Here is a 16,852-nt window from a genome sequence, read left to right as displayed (position 1 = left end):
CTATACCTCTATAGAGCTCTTTTGTGTGTTTTAAATTTCTTGTACAGGGATCCCTGGGTGGCGCAGCGGTTTGGCGCCTGCCTTTGGCCCAGGGCGCGATCCTGGAGACCCGGGATCGAATCCCACGTCAGGCTCCCGGTGCATGGAGCCTGCTTCTCCCTCTGCCTGTGTCTCTGCCTCTCTCTCTCTCTGTATGACTATCGTAAATAAAAAAAAAAAAAATTAAATTTCTTGTGCAACTTCATGTAAAATCTAAGTACCTTGCAAATCAGATCTATAGATATATAGAAATCTATAGATTTTATTTACTTTTCTCTGTTCTTTTATAGTTGTCACATCATAAACTCAGTGACACAGTGATATACTTTTTAAAAGACATATATATTGGAAAGAAATTAAGAGAATATAGTCATTTATATTTACTCACATATTTACTCTTTCTGGTATTATTTATTCTGTCTTGAAGATTTCAGTTTATATTTAGTGTTGTATTTCCCTTCAGCCTGTAGAAATCACTTTAGCATTTCTTGTAGTGTAGGTCTGCTGGCACCAGGTTCTCTGAGTTTCCATCTGAAAATGTCTTAAACTTTTATCTTTGAAGTATATTTTCACCAGATACAGAATTTTAGTTTGACATTCTTTTCCTTCCAGCACTTTAAAAATGTTGTTTAGTTGTTACTTGGACTTCACTGTTTCTAATGAGAAGCCAGTCATAATTTTTATTGTTATTGCATTGTATGTAACATGTCATTTTTCTCTAGATGCTTTTAGCATTTTCTCCCTTTTTCTCTTTTTCTCAATTCTTTTAAATTGCTATTTGACTATGATGTGTGTAGTGTGAGTTTCTTTGCATATATCTTGTTAGTGTTATCTGGCCTTCTTGGATTTGTAAATTTTTGTCTTTCATCAGATTTGGAACCTTTCTGCTATTATTTCTTCAAAACTTTTACTTCATTTCCCTCTTTTCTTTTTCTTGGGACTCTATAAGTGTTTGTTATATATATGTTAGTCTTTTGCTATTGTTCTATAAGTCTTTGAAGCTGTTTATTTTTTCATTCATTTTCTCTGTTCTTCAGATTGTATGTTTTATTGCTCTATCTGTACATTCACGGACATCTCCAGTCGGCCCTTCTCTTCATCCAATGAGTTTTGTTTTTTTTGTTTTTAGATTTTATTTGTTTATTCATGAGACACACACACACACAGAGACAGAGAGAGAGAGAAAGAGAGAGAGAGAGAGGCAGAGACACAGGCAGAGGGAGAAGCAGGCTCCATGCAGGGAGCCCTACATGGGACTCGTCTCCAGGATCACACCCTGGGCTGAAGGTGGCCCTAAACCGCTGAGCCAGCCGGGCTGCCCTTGTCCAATGAGTTTTTATTGACGAGTCTTAACTACATAATTTCTGTTTTGTTCTTTTCATAGTTTCTGTTTTTCTGCTGAGATTTTTTTTCCCTCACTGGAAACAGAGTTCCCTCTTGTCCTTTAACAGAGTTACAGCTATTTTAAAAATGATTGTGTGCTACTTCCAGTATTTTAGATCTTCATAGGGTCAGTCCCTATTTACTGCCCTTTCTCTTGATTATGGATCACACTTTCTTGTTTGCTTGTTTCCAGCTATTTTGGAGTACATCTTGGACATTGCTAATGGTCTTTTGTCAGAACTCTGTATTCTGTTACATTCTTCTGAAGGGGCTTTATTTAGTTTTTTAACATCAAGTAATTAGTTTAACTATTTTCAAATTTCCATTTCTGTGATGGTGATCAACTGAGTTTTTAAGCTTAGTTGGGCTACTTCAAGTCTACTACATACATATGTAATTCAGGGTCAGCCAGACATTTGGACAGAGTTTATGCTTACATCGCTCTGACTCTTTCCTTTTCTGTATTCTTCCCAGCTGTTGTGTTCACTGTAAACACTGCCTTCTGGTTCTTCAAGGCAGGAAAATGAGATTTTCTGTATTTTTGTTTCCTTTTATGATACCAGCTGGCTGTCCCTCAGTCTGAAACCTGTTTTAAAAATAAAATCTGGAAACTCATGTAGTGCTGTTTCCTTTTTCTAAGTGTATCACACCTCTTTACCCCCCTATTATTGCTGCTTTTTCTGTCTATACTCCCTTCAGAGTCGTGTTTTGTTTCTGTTTTTGTCCAGAGTTTATAGTTATATGTGTTGTGTGTGTGTTGGGGGGAGAGGGGTTGTTTTAATAGGAACTACTTGACCATTACTAGAAGCCAAAGCTAAGATTTAAATTTAAATGAAGATCCCTTACTCTAATGTTTTATCTTCTTTGTAATCTTAGGTATCCTCTTAGTGGCATGATTTTACCAACTTTTAAAGACTGGATCCAAAATACCCTTGGAGTAAGTCTGGAGCATAAAACTACCTCTAAAGTAAGCAAACATTAAGAATGATTACTAATATACTTAAGTCTTTGTGGGTATGGGTGTGTCTGTATGTGCATGGACGTGTGTTTAACCCCAAATCAGTTAGATTTATCTTTGTAATTTGTTATAATTGCTTTAATGGATTTGTTGTGATTTTTTTTTTTTAAGAAGTTCAGCATCACAGATACAAATCTCAAAATTTATCTGAGATTTGTCTGGTAAACTTTTTGTCTTCTCTGAACCTCAATTATTCTACTTTAAGAAATGAGAGCAATAACTGCTCTCCCTCTCATAGGGTGGTGGTGAAGTGCAAATGAATTAATTCTGTGGTAGGCTTGTTACAAGAGTATAAGTTACTATTAATAATAGGGCATTTAATGGACTGACAGTAATCCAGGATTAATATAGGATAATTTGAAATAAAAATGCTACATTTAATATAAAAACATTTAGAATATTAGAAGACTTACAAAAAGTAAAAATTTGATTAAGATATGAGTGATAATTTTAGTTCATGTAGTTTCACTTTTCTGAAACTAGGGTTAAAAAAACTTTCAATAGTATTCATGTCAAACTAACAAAATACTTTTCTTTATATTATTATGGTTTTTATTATTTATTATTATTTGCTATGGCCTAGTATTCTGCATGTTCCTCTAAATTGGATATGATTTCTGTAAGGGCAGGGACTGTGGCTTATACTCTGTACTCTACTATATCCAACGTGTTATTAAGGACTGTAGGTATTCGGTGAGTACTTATTTGTTTTAGTTATAAATCCACAATTACATTTAATTTTACTAATAAGTAAGTTATGTTAACTAATTTCTACCCCTCCTAAACCAAATTCTTTCAAATTTTCCTGAAAGATCCCTTTATTTCCTTAATTCTTTCTTTTGACTTTTTGTAGTTACTTTTTTTGACATTGATGAAATCTGTATGCCATATTTAAAAATTTCACCAGTTTTACATACACGTTTTTTCTGTTTTTGAACCCTTTTCAATTTTTAATAACAAAACGAAATAAGTTTTTGTTGGGGTTTTTTGGTCATTTCCTTTCACTATAGCATAAATTCTTTGAGGTCAGGTTTTTTTCCCCTGATTATCTCACTGCTATATACCTAAGATCTAGAAGAGTGCCTAGCTTATAACACACACACTCAATAAATATTTCTCATATAATTGAACTCAACAAATATTTCTCATATAATTGAATATTAAATACAAAACCTTTTATTTATTTATTTTTTAATATTTTAATTATTTACTTGAGAGAGAGAGCACAAGTAGGGGAAGTAGCAGAGGAAGAGGGAAAAAGCAGCCTCCTTACTGACCAGGGAGCCCAACTTGGGACTTCATCCCAGGACCCTGAGATCAGGACATGAGCTGAAGGCAGATGTTTAACCAACGGAGCCACCCAGGCACCCCTAAATACAGAACCTTTAATAAGATACTAACATTATGTAAATATCATATATATTTTTTATGCATTCTTATATTTCCTTTTTTCCAAATTCTATATCATACTTTTTTGTTTGCTTTTTTAATAGCAGATTTGATTTGGCCAGCCTCTTCCTGTATGGTAGGCAGGTTTTTGGTGCTTTTCACATTTAATCTTATGGTAGCTATTTAAATTTAGTGCTGATAATCTCACTTACAGTTGAAGAAGCCAAGGCCCAGAGAAGTTGGGTGACTTGCCCAATGTTGCATAGCTTTAAAGATTTTTTCCAGCTCACGTGTTAGTTGAAATTAAGTATCAAATTATAATTATGTTGTGAGTTTTAAAGTAGTTCTGTGAAAATGGGCTTATTATTTATTATGAGGTTTCTTATTGATCATTTAAAAATAGTAATTGAAGTATAGGAAATGGTAAATCATATCTACAGGTGAAAATGTAGACGATGAAAAAGTTAAGTAGCTTTCCCTCAGTTTCCTTGATCTAAAATGAAAGATTTAAGACTGCCATCTTCTCTGTTCTTGATTGCAATCTTCAGAAACAATGAAAAAGTGGGCCATGGATGCAAAAGAGGAAATATATGACTTCTGTAACTTATGTTACAGAATGTGATTAATCAGACCATTTATAATTTGTTAGAGTTAAAGAGTTGGTTTCCATATGTGTTATTTAGTATTTTCCTATGCTTTTGTCTCAGCTTAGAAATTAAAAACTAACATTATACGGTGACTCTCCCTAAGCAAGTATTCAAAACTTAGTTTCTAGAAATAACTCAAAGAAACCGATTTTATTTTCTAGGCATCCTTAAATCCTAATGATACACCTCCTTCTATTGTAAGTGAAGATTTTCTTCATGACCTTAAAGAAATTAATATTTCATATTCACAAGAAGCAGATGATCGAGTATTTAGAGCTCATGGTAAGCAACTTTATATAAGTACTATTTGTTTTTAATATTAAAATTTCCTATAATTTAAGATGTTTTTACATTTTTTTTTTTTTTAAATACAAAACAGGTCATTGTCTTCATGAGATATTTTTGCTCAGGGAAGGAATGTTTCAGCGAATTCCTGATATAGTTTTATGGCCAAGTAAGTCCTTTTTTTCTTTTGTATCATTACTTTGTATTGTGAAATCTTAAATAGATTTAGTATTGGAAATATATACTTTTAAATATAGGAATTGTAAAAAGTATAGGTAGCTATATTTTTAGAGTTTCCAGAAGTCATATGATTCTTTCTTGATCTAATCATTTTAAACTATTGGTTTTCATGATTGGTTTTGCTGTTGATGAGTAAGTCTTCATTTTAAATATTAACATCATAGCGGGAGGTCAGTTAAAAAATGCATTTTTGGTTTGTTTGAAAGCTTAATGAAATTAAATATGTTCAGATGTAGAGAAGCTCTTAACTATTGATTACCACAAACTCATACTAGTAATTTGGTGGTATCAGTGTGTGGGCTAAAAAACATTATATTCAAATAGTGAAATAAGTTTTTTAAGATACCTATTGTCTTGGATATAAATAAATTTTGAAAAATTAATTTTATTCATGATTTTGGCTTTAGATAGAGGATGGATGAGCTTTGTGTTGTTATTTTGCTCTTGCTGATGATTAGGTAGTCAGTATGCTTATATATATGATTTTTATACCCATCTCTTTTAGTAGAAAATTTAAAGCAGAATTGGTATATTGTACCTTACTGCCCATAATTACCATTTTAAGAAAGTTCCAGTAATCTGATCCTTTTTCTTCTTCAGATTCTATAAAGGAGTAGATAGAGTATTTTATTTTTCAAAAAATTGGCTCATCGGTTTTTAGATGTGATCCTTTTACTTTACAGGAAGTATCTGAAGGAGAAAATAATACTTTAATATGGAGGTAGGAGAGAGGTGACCTAGATAGGAGGAAAATCCAAGTGCATATGTAGCTGAGATTAAATTACTTTCCTGATACTTATGATGTATATTCTTTTAGCATTCTCTTAGTAGCTTTAGGCTGCTTCTTTACTAAGACTTGGGGAAGATTCATTCTACTTTTTAACTGGAAAAAAATGAAAGCAAAATTTATTAGTTTTCATTTCTTTTAGGAAACTTTAATAGACTATCTTTGGATGTATCTTAAGTAGAGCTTTCAAATGTGCTTTCTAGGTATTTTCTTCATGTGTCTGACTATTAAAATACTGCGAAATTACCAGAATGAAAATATATGTCTTTGTTTAGGAAATACAAATATTTCTAAAAAATCCAGATTGAGGAAACATGCAGGGTTATAGTCTGTTGCACAAAAGTTTCTTCATTCTGTAAAATCCATCCTATTTGTCAGTTCCCTCATAGCCTTGTCTTTTTTTCCCATATCAGTTTTCAAATCAGGCCCTTATCAATGCATAGTTGGATTTTTGTAACAGCCTATAAGGTTCTCTCTCATGCCTCTAGTTTCTTGTTTCTCCAAGCATCCTATATACTCTTGAGAGGTTAGTTTTTCTAAAATATTCCCTTTACCATCATGTTCCATAACTCAGGAATCTATATGAATAGTGTATAGGTGCTTGAATCAAGTTTATAATTTTATTCTGTTGAATCTCCTGGTATAAGGACTACTTGGAATATTTTTTCCCAATAGGTGATCAGATCTCTGAGACCTTTATTTAACTTTAATGTAAATTTTCTACTGGTGATAAAGTTTAGGTTTTTTCTTTGCATGAGTGAGGGCAAATTTTGAGACAATATGACAATTTAAGACAGTGTGGTATTCCGTAGAGTGGAGGTGGCTGTCTCATCTTGTAGTTTGAATACATATATGTGCGCACACACACTATATATACACATATACATACACACACACACAAAGTATGCTTTGGGATATACACATACACACACACACACCTAGGAGATCTATCCTTGTGGATGTCTGTAAGCCTGGCTATAATTTGAATCTAAATTTTATATTTAATAGGATATCTAGGGTTTGTCTAAGCATAATAACTAAGCATAATATATGTAACTTTTATGATTTGGAGTCCTTAAACCAGGATTTGTCACCATTGTGACCTTTACACAGTGTGAATATCTGCCTTTCATTTATTTTAGACAAGTTGTCAGTCACTCATATATGTTGTCTGTGGGAAGTGTGCTTATAAAAATAAAGTCTCCTTTAACAGCTTTACATATTTTTAAATCATTTCACTTATTAAATTTAGTACTTATGTGTTATTTTTAGCTGTGTAAATACCAAAACTTCGGGCCTGTGAAAATATGTGCTAGGTACTATTCTAGGTATTGAGGATGAGCTGTGAAAAATACAAAAATCTATTCTCAGGTGCCCTACAATTTAGTGGGGAAGGAGGCAGAAAAGAGCAAATAAATATATAATGTATTGAGTGGTGATACATGCTGTAGAGAAAAGGCACAGTAAGAAAATAGCCAAACAGATGAGCAGTGGGATGAGAGAGTGCTGTGTCAGATAACGTGGTTAAGAAAAGCTTCTGTTTAGGTGGCAATCCTAGAAGTAGTTTTGCCTTTTTTGTTTGTTTGTTTGTTTGTTTGTTAAGATTTTATTTATTTATTCATGAGAGACACACACACACAGAGAGGCAGAGACATAGGCAGAGGGAGAAGCAGGCCCCATGCAGGGAGCCCGACATGGGACTCGATCATGGGGTCTACAGGATCATACCCTGGGCTGAAGGCAGTGCTAAACCGCTGAGCCACCTGGGCTGCCCTAGATTTGCCTTGTTAAAGGTTTTTGACAGTCATGTTTGGGTATTTTATTATTAATAAATTATTATTCCACTTAGTAAGAAAATTTTACCACAAGTAGTTTTATAAGCTTAATCTGGAAGCTTAAAATGGATTTTCATTAAAAATTGGAATGAGGGGATCCCTGGGTGGCTCAGCGGTTTGGCGCCTGCCTTTGGCCCGGGACGTGATCCTGGAGTCCCGGGATCGGGTCCCATGTCGGGCTCCCTGCGTGGAGCCTGCTTCTCCCTCTGCCTGTGTCTCTGCCTCTCTCTTTCTCTCTCTCTGTCTATCATAAATAAATAAATAAATCTTTAAAAAAATTGGAATGATACAAATGACATATTCCTAGTTTTAAACAAACCTGAGATATGATAACTTTTAGAAAACAGTATTTTTACTTTCATAAATGGATATTCACTTGTTTATTTTACATTCTTAAATTTCCCTTTCAAGCCCTTAGCAGGTAATACTGGGTTTTTGCATGTTTCCTTGCCTCAAGTCTTTTTTTCTTTTCTTTGCCATTCCACATTATCAGAAGATTTATCCTTTCAGATAGTTTCTTTGCTATGTTGGCCCCTGGCTTATTATTCCTGCCAAAATATGTAACCTGAATTTAATAATGAGGAGGCAAAAACTTGAGAGATACTCTATGAAATAACTGACCAGTGTTTTTCAAAAGTGTCAGGGTCATGAAAGTAAAAGATAGACTGAGGAACTCTCTCAGATTAAAGAAGAGTAAGGAGACATGACAACTGAATACAATGTATGATTGGCTGGTCCAGAAAAGGAGACATTAGTGGAACAATTGGCAAAATTTGAATAAGGTCTGTTGATTAGTTAAGAATAATATGTAAGTATAAATTGTTTGGTTTGATCATTGAAATTATGTTATTATTATTTGTGGCTGCTGGATGAAGGAAATTTTTTACCTTTTTTGTAGCCTTTTTCTGAGTATGAAATCATTTCAAAATGAAAAGTTAAAAAGATAAATAATAAACATTTTGTTTTAATATAACTGTTTAGTGTGTTGATGAGTAAATAAGTAAAGAAAAAGTTTAGACACTAAAGAACTTCATGGACCCTTACTTTGCAGGGTTACCCAGATTTTATTCATGTCCTTGTGATTAATTTATTTTCCCTCTTTTTTTCAACAGCATGTCATGATGATGTAGTTAAGATTGTGAATCTAGCATGCAAATATAACCTTTGTATCATACCAATTGGTGGTAGGTATTGTGCCTTTTGAATTTTAATTTCATGTAAATGTGTTCGTTTTCTTTAAAATATTGTATTTGTATTGTAAATATTTGTGTCATTCCATTGAAAGCAAATATTCTTGTAATTATGATATGGTTATTCTGAAAAACTTGTTTATGCTGCTCATTTTTGAGTAGATCTGTCTACCTGAACTGTTTGAGACATGTTGTTCATGGCTTCTTTCCCATATAGATCTTTAGTTGATGCCGTGACTTAATGCTTAAATAAAAAAATATTCCCACTTTAGTAATTACTTTATAACCTTTATAGAGAGAATGTTATTTTTCAGAGGCTAAATATGCTCAATATATATTTTTGAGAAGGAACACTATGCAGTGTGAACTAGGACAATGATGACCAGCTCAGTAATACCTTTTAATGTTGAAAACTAATGTTGCTTTGCACTTTAAGACAAATTTGATCTCTTTTATATTATTTATTTATTTATTATTTATTATTTGCATTTGATCTCTTTTAATAATCTACATTACTTTCATTGACTGAATTAGCATTGATGGAAGAGAAGTGAGACCCCAAACAAATCAGAAGCTCCAGATTCCTTCTTTAGCTAATGCTTTTGATTGAGTTCGTGAGAAAAAGGCACTACGGTGCCACTTTCAGTGAAATATTTTTCTAATTTCAAATGACTGTGACAAGCAAATAGTGTTTATTGGTTACAAATATGTTCTTAATTGACCATTCACATTCTCACCTTGTGAAAGTAAATTGAATCAGCACCTCCTATAATTCTTACTTGTATCAAGAGTTTTCTATTCAAAACACATAGAAGTACCAGTTAGGAATTTATTCTCATATATGGTAATGTAGATGGTTAATAACTAAGAATATGCTATTATTTTAGATTGGTATCAAGAAAGCATTTTTCCTTTAATAAGAAATGTTAATGGAAAACAGTACATTGTTTATATATTTCTATATATTGTTTATTCTATATTAAAATCACCTTTTCACCATTAACATATAAATTTGTTTTACATAGTCTGGGCAATTTTAACTTGTTTATATTCTAATTTACTAAAGTCTTTTTGTATGACAACATAAGATTATTTCAAATGATAAATGAATCTCATAATTAAGGTAAGGTATCTTGAAGTAGGAAGGGTATTTTTTCTTTTAAGTGATATCTCCATAGTAATTATTAGCTTAGAATTTTTCTAATCATGTTTTTGGAGTTTCACAAATTGCTAGGGGCTTCACTTGAGTGTGCCCAGGGGATGGAGCCATATCCCATTGCTTTCAGCTCCCTAATATTGCTTCATTTTGGCATGCAGCATAAAATAAAGGTGAGTTTGCTCTTAGTGTGTTAGCATTTGCAAATTTTGTAAAGTAGAAATAGGTTATTTTTCTAGTGTGGGCCTATTTGTATACTTTGTATTAGGGATTTGCCCTAGAAATGTAACTAAAAAATAAAATATTAAAACTGTTTCCTATTTTGGCAGGAGGAACAAGCGTATCATACGGCCTAATGTGTCCTGCAGATGAGACAAGAACAATTATTTCTTTGGATACTTCTCAAATGGTATATGATAATTTTAGACATACTTAAAGATAGTGTTTGGTTTTAAAAAAAGCTGTGGCTCAGTCTTAGATGTCATTAAAAAGTTATATTTTTATTTTGTTTTAAATTTATCATTATGTTTTACCATTGTCTTTAGGTCTCAAAAAGCTAAAGTTCAATCATGTTCAGGTACATGTTTTGGTGGTTTCTACCAAATTGGCCTGAGAAATTGATGATTTGAGAAGCATGGTTTAGAATATTGATACAATAGGTGACCTGATTTGTATTGTTAAAAGCAAAACAAATATTGGTTAAGGTTAATTTGAAATACCAAGACTTGTCCCCCAAGTTTTTAATGCTGTTGCAGTTTTACTTGTGGAAGATTGGAGAGCAGACTAATTTTAATCTAGGATTATTTTGTGATCTTTTGGCTCACTGTGGTCCCAAGAGTTGGACATTGCGCCATATTAAAGCTTTAATTTGTGTATGAACTTAATCTTAACTATATTGTCAACAACAATATATATGATTGCGTGCATATTCCTTCATTATTATAAAATTTTATTTTTATTTTAACTAATTTATTAATTTGAATTTTTTTCAAACACCAAATAGAATAGTATACCCATTTTCTAGATTAAGTAATTACTAACAGTTTGTCATATTAGCTTTATCTTTCTTTGTCAACTATTTTAAAAAGCAGTCTCATATTATGCTATTATATATATTATGCTATTATGCTATGATAATGCTATTTCCATTTAATATCCAGTTCACATTCAAATTATACAATGGTTTTAAAATTGTCTTTATTTTATACTTCATTTGTTCACATGGGGATTCAGAGAAGGCATTTGTTGTTGTTCATGTTGGCATTTGTTGTTTTTCTACCTCATTTTATCCGAAACCCCCTTCTTTCAAAACTTTATTGAACGTTACTGACTTTTGGAGAAAATAGGTTATTTGTAGTATAAAATGTATCATATTTTGAATTTGGATGTCACTTCATCTTGGTGTCATGTAACTCTTCTTCTGGGCTTTGTATGTCCTCTAAACTGGAAGTTAGATATAAAGTCTAGTTAGAACTCAAGCATAGCTTAAACATTTTTTTTGAGCAAGGATATTTCATATGATGATGTGTTTTTCTGTCTCACACCACATCACATCAGGAGGCATGTAATATCTATCCACTTTAAGTGTTGCTGCGATTAGTCATGAGATTCAGATGGTTATAGCATGATTATTCTTTTATAAAGTTCTCCATTAACCTTTGTTCTAATCCCAGAGTTTAAGAAAAGGCAGTTTCCTTAGAAGGCCCTTAAGAGTAGCCTATTCTGAATAGGCTTTGGAATGTGTTTGAATTTCTGTATACTTTACTGTGTACAAATGTACCACTGAATCTTTTACTGAATTTGGAAAATAGAGACAATAATAATGCGGAAGGTAATTGTGAAGATTAAATGAGATAATATAAAATAAAAGTCTTTGTACTGAGTAGATGCTTAAAATTCTGTGGCAGAATTTTAAATGCCAGCTTTTTAACTACTTATTTTGTAGAAAAACCTTGTATATTCACTGCCTTTAACGCTCTTAAGTATTGTAGTAGATGTGTGGTGCCTACAATTGTGATTGCTTTGGAGTCAATAAACTGTGCATGATTTTGCACAGAGTATTTTTGATACAGTGTGTACAAAATATGATAGTTACGCCAGTTTTCTATTTCTATATTTCTTAAATATATACAATAATACTAAGACCTATTGGTCTCAAAGTTTTTGTCTTATAGTTAACCTATATTAACAAGGGTAGTGTATACTGGATGTAATAGGGTATCCTCTGTTTTCTATATAGGTTTTTCTGTGAGTGCTCATTAAGGTATTTTTTTTTTCCTCTGCCTTCTTCAGTTGTTTTGACTTTTTTTCTACCAAAAATATGTTTGGACCCTGGTAGATACAAGGTATATAATTAGCACAAGTATGTAGTCATTTCAAGAGCCTGTATGTTAGGGGAAAAGATGTATATCAAGTTATTGTAAAGTACCAACAGATTATTGAATTATGTCTTTTTACTTTATAGTTTAGGACTTCCTATTGTTTAGATGCTGTAGGACCAAAAGACTGATTTGCTATAGTTACATTGAAATTGTTATTGTCTTACTGTGAGAGTATAATTAAAATGATAGTTTTACATAACATAAAACAAAAAGTACATTCACATATATCATCTAATTTAATGTTTATCATAAATCCTGCGTATTAAGCAGTGCAGTTATTTGCATGTATTTGCATGTATTCAAATTTAGAATATAAGCAGACCATTTTCGTATTATCTATTGTATTGCTTCCTTTTTATTATTAGCTGGGTTTACCTGCATTCAAACATATCAAAATGCAAAGAAAGCTTTGTTGGGATTCAGAAGAAGAGTCTATATATTAACCTGATTGCTCAGCCAAATAAATAGAAGGGGAAAGAAGTCTGTTTTTAATAGTAGAAAATAATTCATGAGGATTCATATATATACAAATTAGGTCAACCAAGAATGTTTAAAACATTTTTTGGGCAGCCATACATTTGGCAAGTTGAGCCAGATGATATTTGGCTCCTGCTTTTCAAGCAGGAGGGAGGGCTATGCTTTGGTTTCTATCCAGGACCTCTGGTCCTATTTTGGGTTAAAAATAAAGCAGGAATGCTATTTACTATATTCAGATGTCTTTGGAGGTGTCCTTTTCTAGTCTTACAGTGGCCATCTTCTGATATTGTTAAGTTAGATATGATTGTTAACTATCAATAGTAGTACAAATGGGGATCCCTGGGTGGCTAAGTGGTTTGGCATCTGCCTTCGGCCCAGGGCATGATCCTGGAGTCCTGGGATCAAGTCCTGCATTGGGCTCCCTGCATGGAGCCTGCTTCTCCCTCTGCCTGTGTCTCTCCCTCTCTCTCTCATGAATAAATAAAATCTTAAAAAAAAATAGTAGTACGGATAGTAATGCTAAGAACTTTGTATGTTAAGATTTTGTGTGTGTGTGTGTTTTTAAAGATTTTATTTTTAAGTAATCCCTTTACCCAACATGGGGCTTAATCCCACAACCTGAGATCAAGAACTGCATGCTCCACTGACTGAGCCAACCAGGCATGCCTGTATGCTAAGTTTGTTCTGTGCATTATCTCATTTAATCTTTACACCAACCTTAAGAGTAGTATTAGTATTCACACTTTACAAGTGAGGAAACACTAAACTTAGTTAAATAATTTGCCTAAGGTAAGAGGTAGAGTTTAATTCAGATTAATACCTGAATAAAGACAGAGTGTGTTTTAAACTGTCTCCTGTGCAATATACTGCGTATGTTACTATGTCTGTCATGTGTAGTCTGGAATACATGGAACCTTGTAGTGTGGGTTTGCTAATTTTATGTCTTATCACTTGCTACCTTGAGTTAGGAAGTTGTAATTTCTCAGAAAATGTCAGTAGTTCTGGAGATGAAACTTTTTTCTTCCTTTGCAACAGAATCGAATTCTCTGGGTTGATGAGAACAATCTGACAGCTCATGTGGAGGCTGGTATCACGGGTCAGGAGTTGGAAAGACAGGTATGTTATTTCCCTTAATTAAGATTTTCAAAATTTCTATGTATTCTCTTAAGTTTTTTTAAGATTTATTTACTTACTTGAGAGAGAGTGCGTGCATGCAAGGGGTAGGTGGGTAGAGAGAGAGAGAGGGAGAGAATCTCAAGCAGAGTCCCTGCTGAGCACAGAGCTGGATGTGGGGCTCCACCTCACGACCCCGAGATCATGACCTGAGCTGAAACCAAGAGTCTGACGCTTAACTGACTGAGCTACCCAGGCACCCAACTGTGTGTTCTTTTTATGGATGACTACCTGTCACAGTACTTTCTCTGAACAGATTTGCTCACTTTCTGTTGTGGGTCAGGCATTGAGCTAGATACTGAGGACACATCCCCTACCCTTGGAAAGCTTATATTAAAACAGAAAATTAGGTAAATAGTTACGATTCAGAGTGAGAATTGCAAGGTGAAGGCTGGATGCAGGGTGTTATGGCTAATCAAATGGGGACAGGAGGGAAGGAATTGAACAAAGAAAGTATCACAGAAAATACAGCATTTAAAATGAGACTTCAGGATGAGTGAAAGTCAGCAAAAAAGGAAATGAGAGTGTAGAGAACAGTCAGGACGCAGCAGGTACAGAGGCTTTTAGGGTAGCTGTTGCATTTCTGGGCTGGCAGACAGCTGAGTGTGGCTGATGTCTAGTGTGTGTTTATGGGATAATACACATTCTTGGTGTTTACTGTTGGGTGGGTGAATATATAGTGGTAGTAAAGGATTAAGCTAGGGAAACATGGAAGAGAACAGATTATAAAGGGACCTTATATAGAGAGCCCCTTTTAGAAGTTTGAACTTTACCTCTGTTTTCAGGTAGTTCTGGTTAGCTCCTGTGTGGAGGATGGATGAAGGGCACATAAGGGTGGGTAAGAGGCTACTGGCATAATTCAAGCAAGAGCTGATAGTGACCTACAATAAAGGAGTAAGGATGGAGTCAAGTGGAACATATTGGATATTGAATTCTCAGGAATCGGTGATAAATTGGATCAACTAGGTAATGTTGGTATTGGTATTAATTGGACTTAGGAATGCCTAATTTCTTTTTTTTTTTTTTGAAAAGATTTTTATTTTAGAGCTCGTATGTGTGTAAGCAGGTGAGAGAGGGAGGAGCAGAGGGAGGAGGGGGAATGAGCAGGCCCAGCACTAAGCCTGGAGCCCCACACAGAGCTCAATCTCATGACCCTGAGATCGTGACCTGAGCTAAAATCTAGAGTCAGACCCTTAATTAACTGAGCCACCCAGGTGCTCAAGTGCCTAATTTCATTGAAAACTGCTCATCTCATGAATTAGTCAAACTCTTGGAGACCTTATAGCACTTTTTTAGGATCCTGATGAATCCTTGGAAAATGTTAGATTCCTTTTGTGGATTCTAAACAGGGAATTATTAAAGTATTTTCAGTCTCCTCAGACATGGTCAAGATGACTATAACTCCACTTTTGTAAACAAAAATTAGGAAGTTTAATTTGTTGATATACTGACCACTTTGTTCAACCTGAGTTCCAGAGACTCTCCTTCCTGCCTTTGAATGGGACAGAGAGAGATGAGATATGCTTCTCAATCTTCTTTTATTCTCTTTTTCCTTATTTCTTGGTAAAAAGTTGAGTGAAATTGGTTCGCCACTGACCTAGATGAAAGGATTTGAAACAAATTATTACAGTATTATGTTTATTTTTTATTTAATGCACTAAGAGAACAGGAATGAAATCTTTAATAAGTCAGTATTTTATATAAGTCCAGGTAATAGATTTGTTAATTATTATAGTTATAATGAACTTAAGTGGGCAGAATAGTAGTATTTAATGAAAAAAACCTGTAAAAAGTCCTCTATTAGTTTTCTATTATATCTGAATAAGGCACTATCAATGCAGCAATTTTTTTAATAACAAAGGGTGGCCTTCATGTCTCTAATTTTTCTTTATTACAGCATTGATATAGTATTTTAACCTTTCCAGTTTTCTTTCTTTCTTTTTCTTTCCTTTCCTTTCCTTTTCTTTCTTTCTTTTCTTTTTTCTTTCCTTTCCTTTTCTTTTCTTTCTTTCTTTTTTTTTTAAATTTAATTTCTTTCTTTCTTTTTTTTTTTAATTTACTTATGATAGTCACAGAGAGAGAGAGAGAGAGAGAGGCAGAGACAGAGACACAGGCAGAGGGAGAAGCAGGCTCCATGCACCGGGAGCCCGATGTGGGATTCGATCCCGGGTCTCCAGGATCGCGCCCCGGGCCAAAGACAGGCGCCAAACTGCTGCGCCACCCAGGGATCCCTTTCTTTCTTCTTTCTTTCTTCTTTCTTTCCTTTCCTTTCCTTTCCTTTCCTTTCCTTTCCTTTTCCTTTTCCTTTTCCTTTTTCCTTTCCTTTTCCTTTCCTTTCCTTTCCCTTTTTCCTTTCCTTTCCTTTCCTTTCCTTTCCTTTCCTTTCCTTTCTTTCCTTTCCTTTTTCCTTTCCTTTCCTTTCCTTTCCTTTCCTTTCCTTTCCTTTCCTTTCCTTTTCCTTTTCCTTTCCTTTCCTTTCCCTTTTCCTTTCCCCTTTTTCCTTTTTCCTTTCCTTTCTTTTCATTAAAATTCCGGGAACATATTTCCTTGAAATTTAAATGACATTTTCCCAGACTAGGAACTTCTGTTATTTTACTTCCTAGTTCATTTCCCTAAATGCCAATATAGAATTTTTTTTTTTGCCTCCAGTAAACTGTAATGTAGTCTCTATAGCTGTTTTGATCCCACTTCAAGTTCTTCGTCATTAAATTTCTGCACTTTTTAGTTTCTTAATCAGCTGAGGTAACCAGCTTAACACATCCTTTTTCCTTCTAGAAATTTTAAAACAACACTACGATAGTAGTTGGGTAGCACATGTTTTAATCTTTCTAGGTTGTAGATTACATTGATTT

General features: G+C 33.7%; 1 protein-coding gene across 2 annotated transcripts in view; it reads left to right on the top strand.

Annotated features, from left to right (window-relative positions):
• Positions 1 to 16,852, top strand: part of AGPS (alkylglycerone phosphate synthase) — a 189,268-nt gene that overhangs the window by 94,344 nt on the left and 78,072 nt on the right. For both annotated transcript variants that reach the window (XM_055308082.1, XM_055308081.1), the window contains exons 3-8: positions 2,299 to 2,389; positions 4,638 to 4,758; positions 4,856 to 4,930; positions 8,736 to 8,807; positions 10,299 to 10,378; positions 13,863 to 13,943. In XM_055308082.1, coding sequence (XP_055164057.1) covers positions 2,299 to 2,389; positions 4,638 to 4,758; positions 4,856 to 4,930; positions 8,736 to 8,807; positions 10,299 to 10,378; positions 13,863 to 13,943 — 520 coding nt within the window. The remainder of the gene's footprint in view (positions 1 to 2,298; positions 2,390 to 4,637; positions 4,759 to 4,855; positions 4,931 to 8,735; positions 8,808 to 10,298; positions 10,379 to 13,862; positions 13,944 to 16,852) is intronic.

This window comes from Nyctereutes procyonoides, unplaced genomic scaffold (assembly GCF_905146905.1).
Source record: "Nyctereutes procyonoides isolate TBG_1078 unplaced genomic scaffold, NYPRO_anot_genome, whole genome shotgun sequence".
NCBI lineage: Eukaryota > Metazoa > Chordata > Mammalia > Carnivora > Canidae > Nyctereutes > Nyctereutes procyonoides.
Note: the sequence above shows the minus strand (reverse complement) of the source record. Positions and strands in the feature narration are given on the sequence as shown.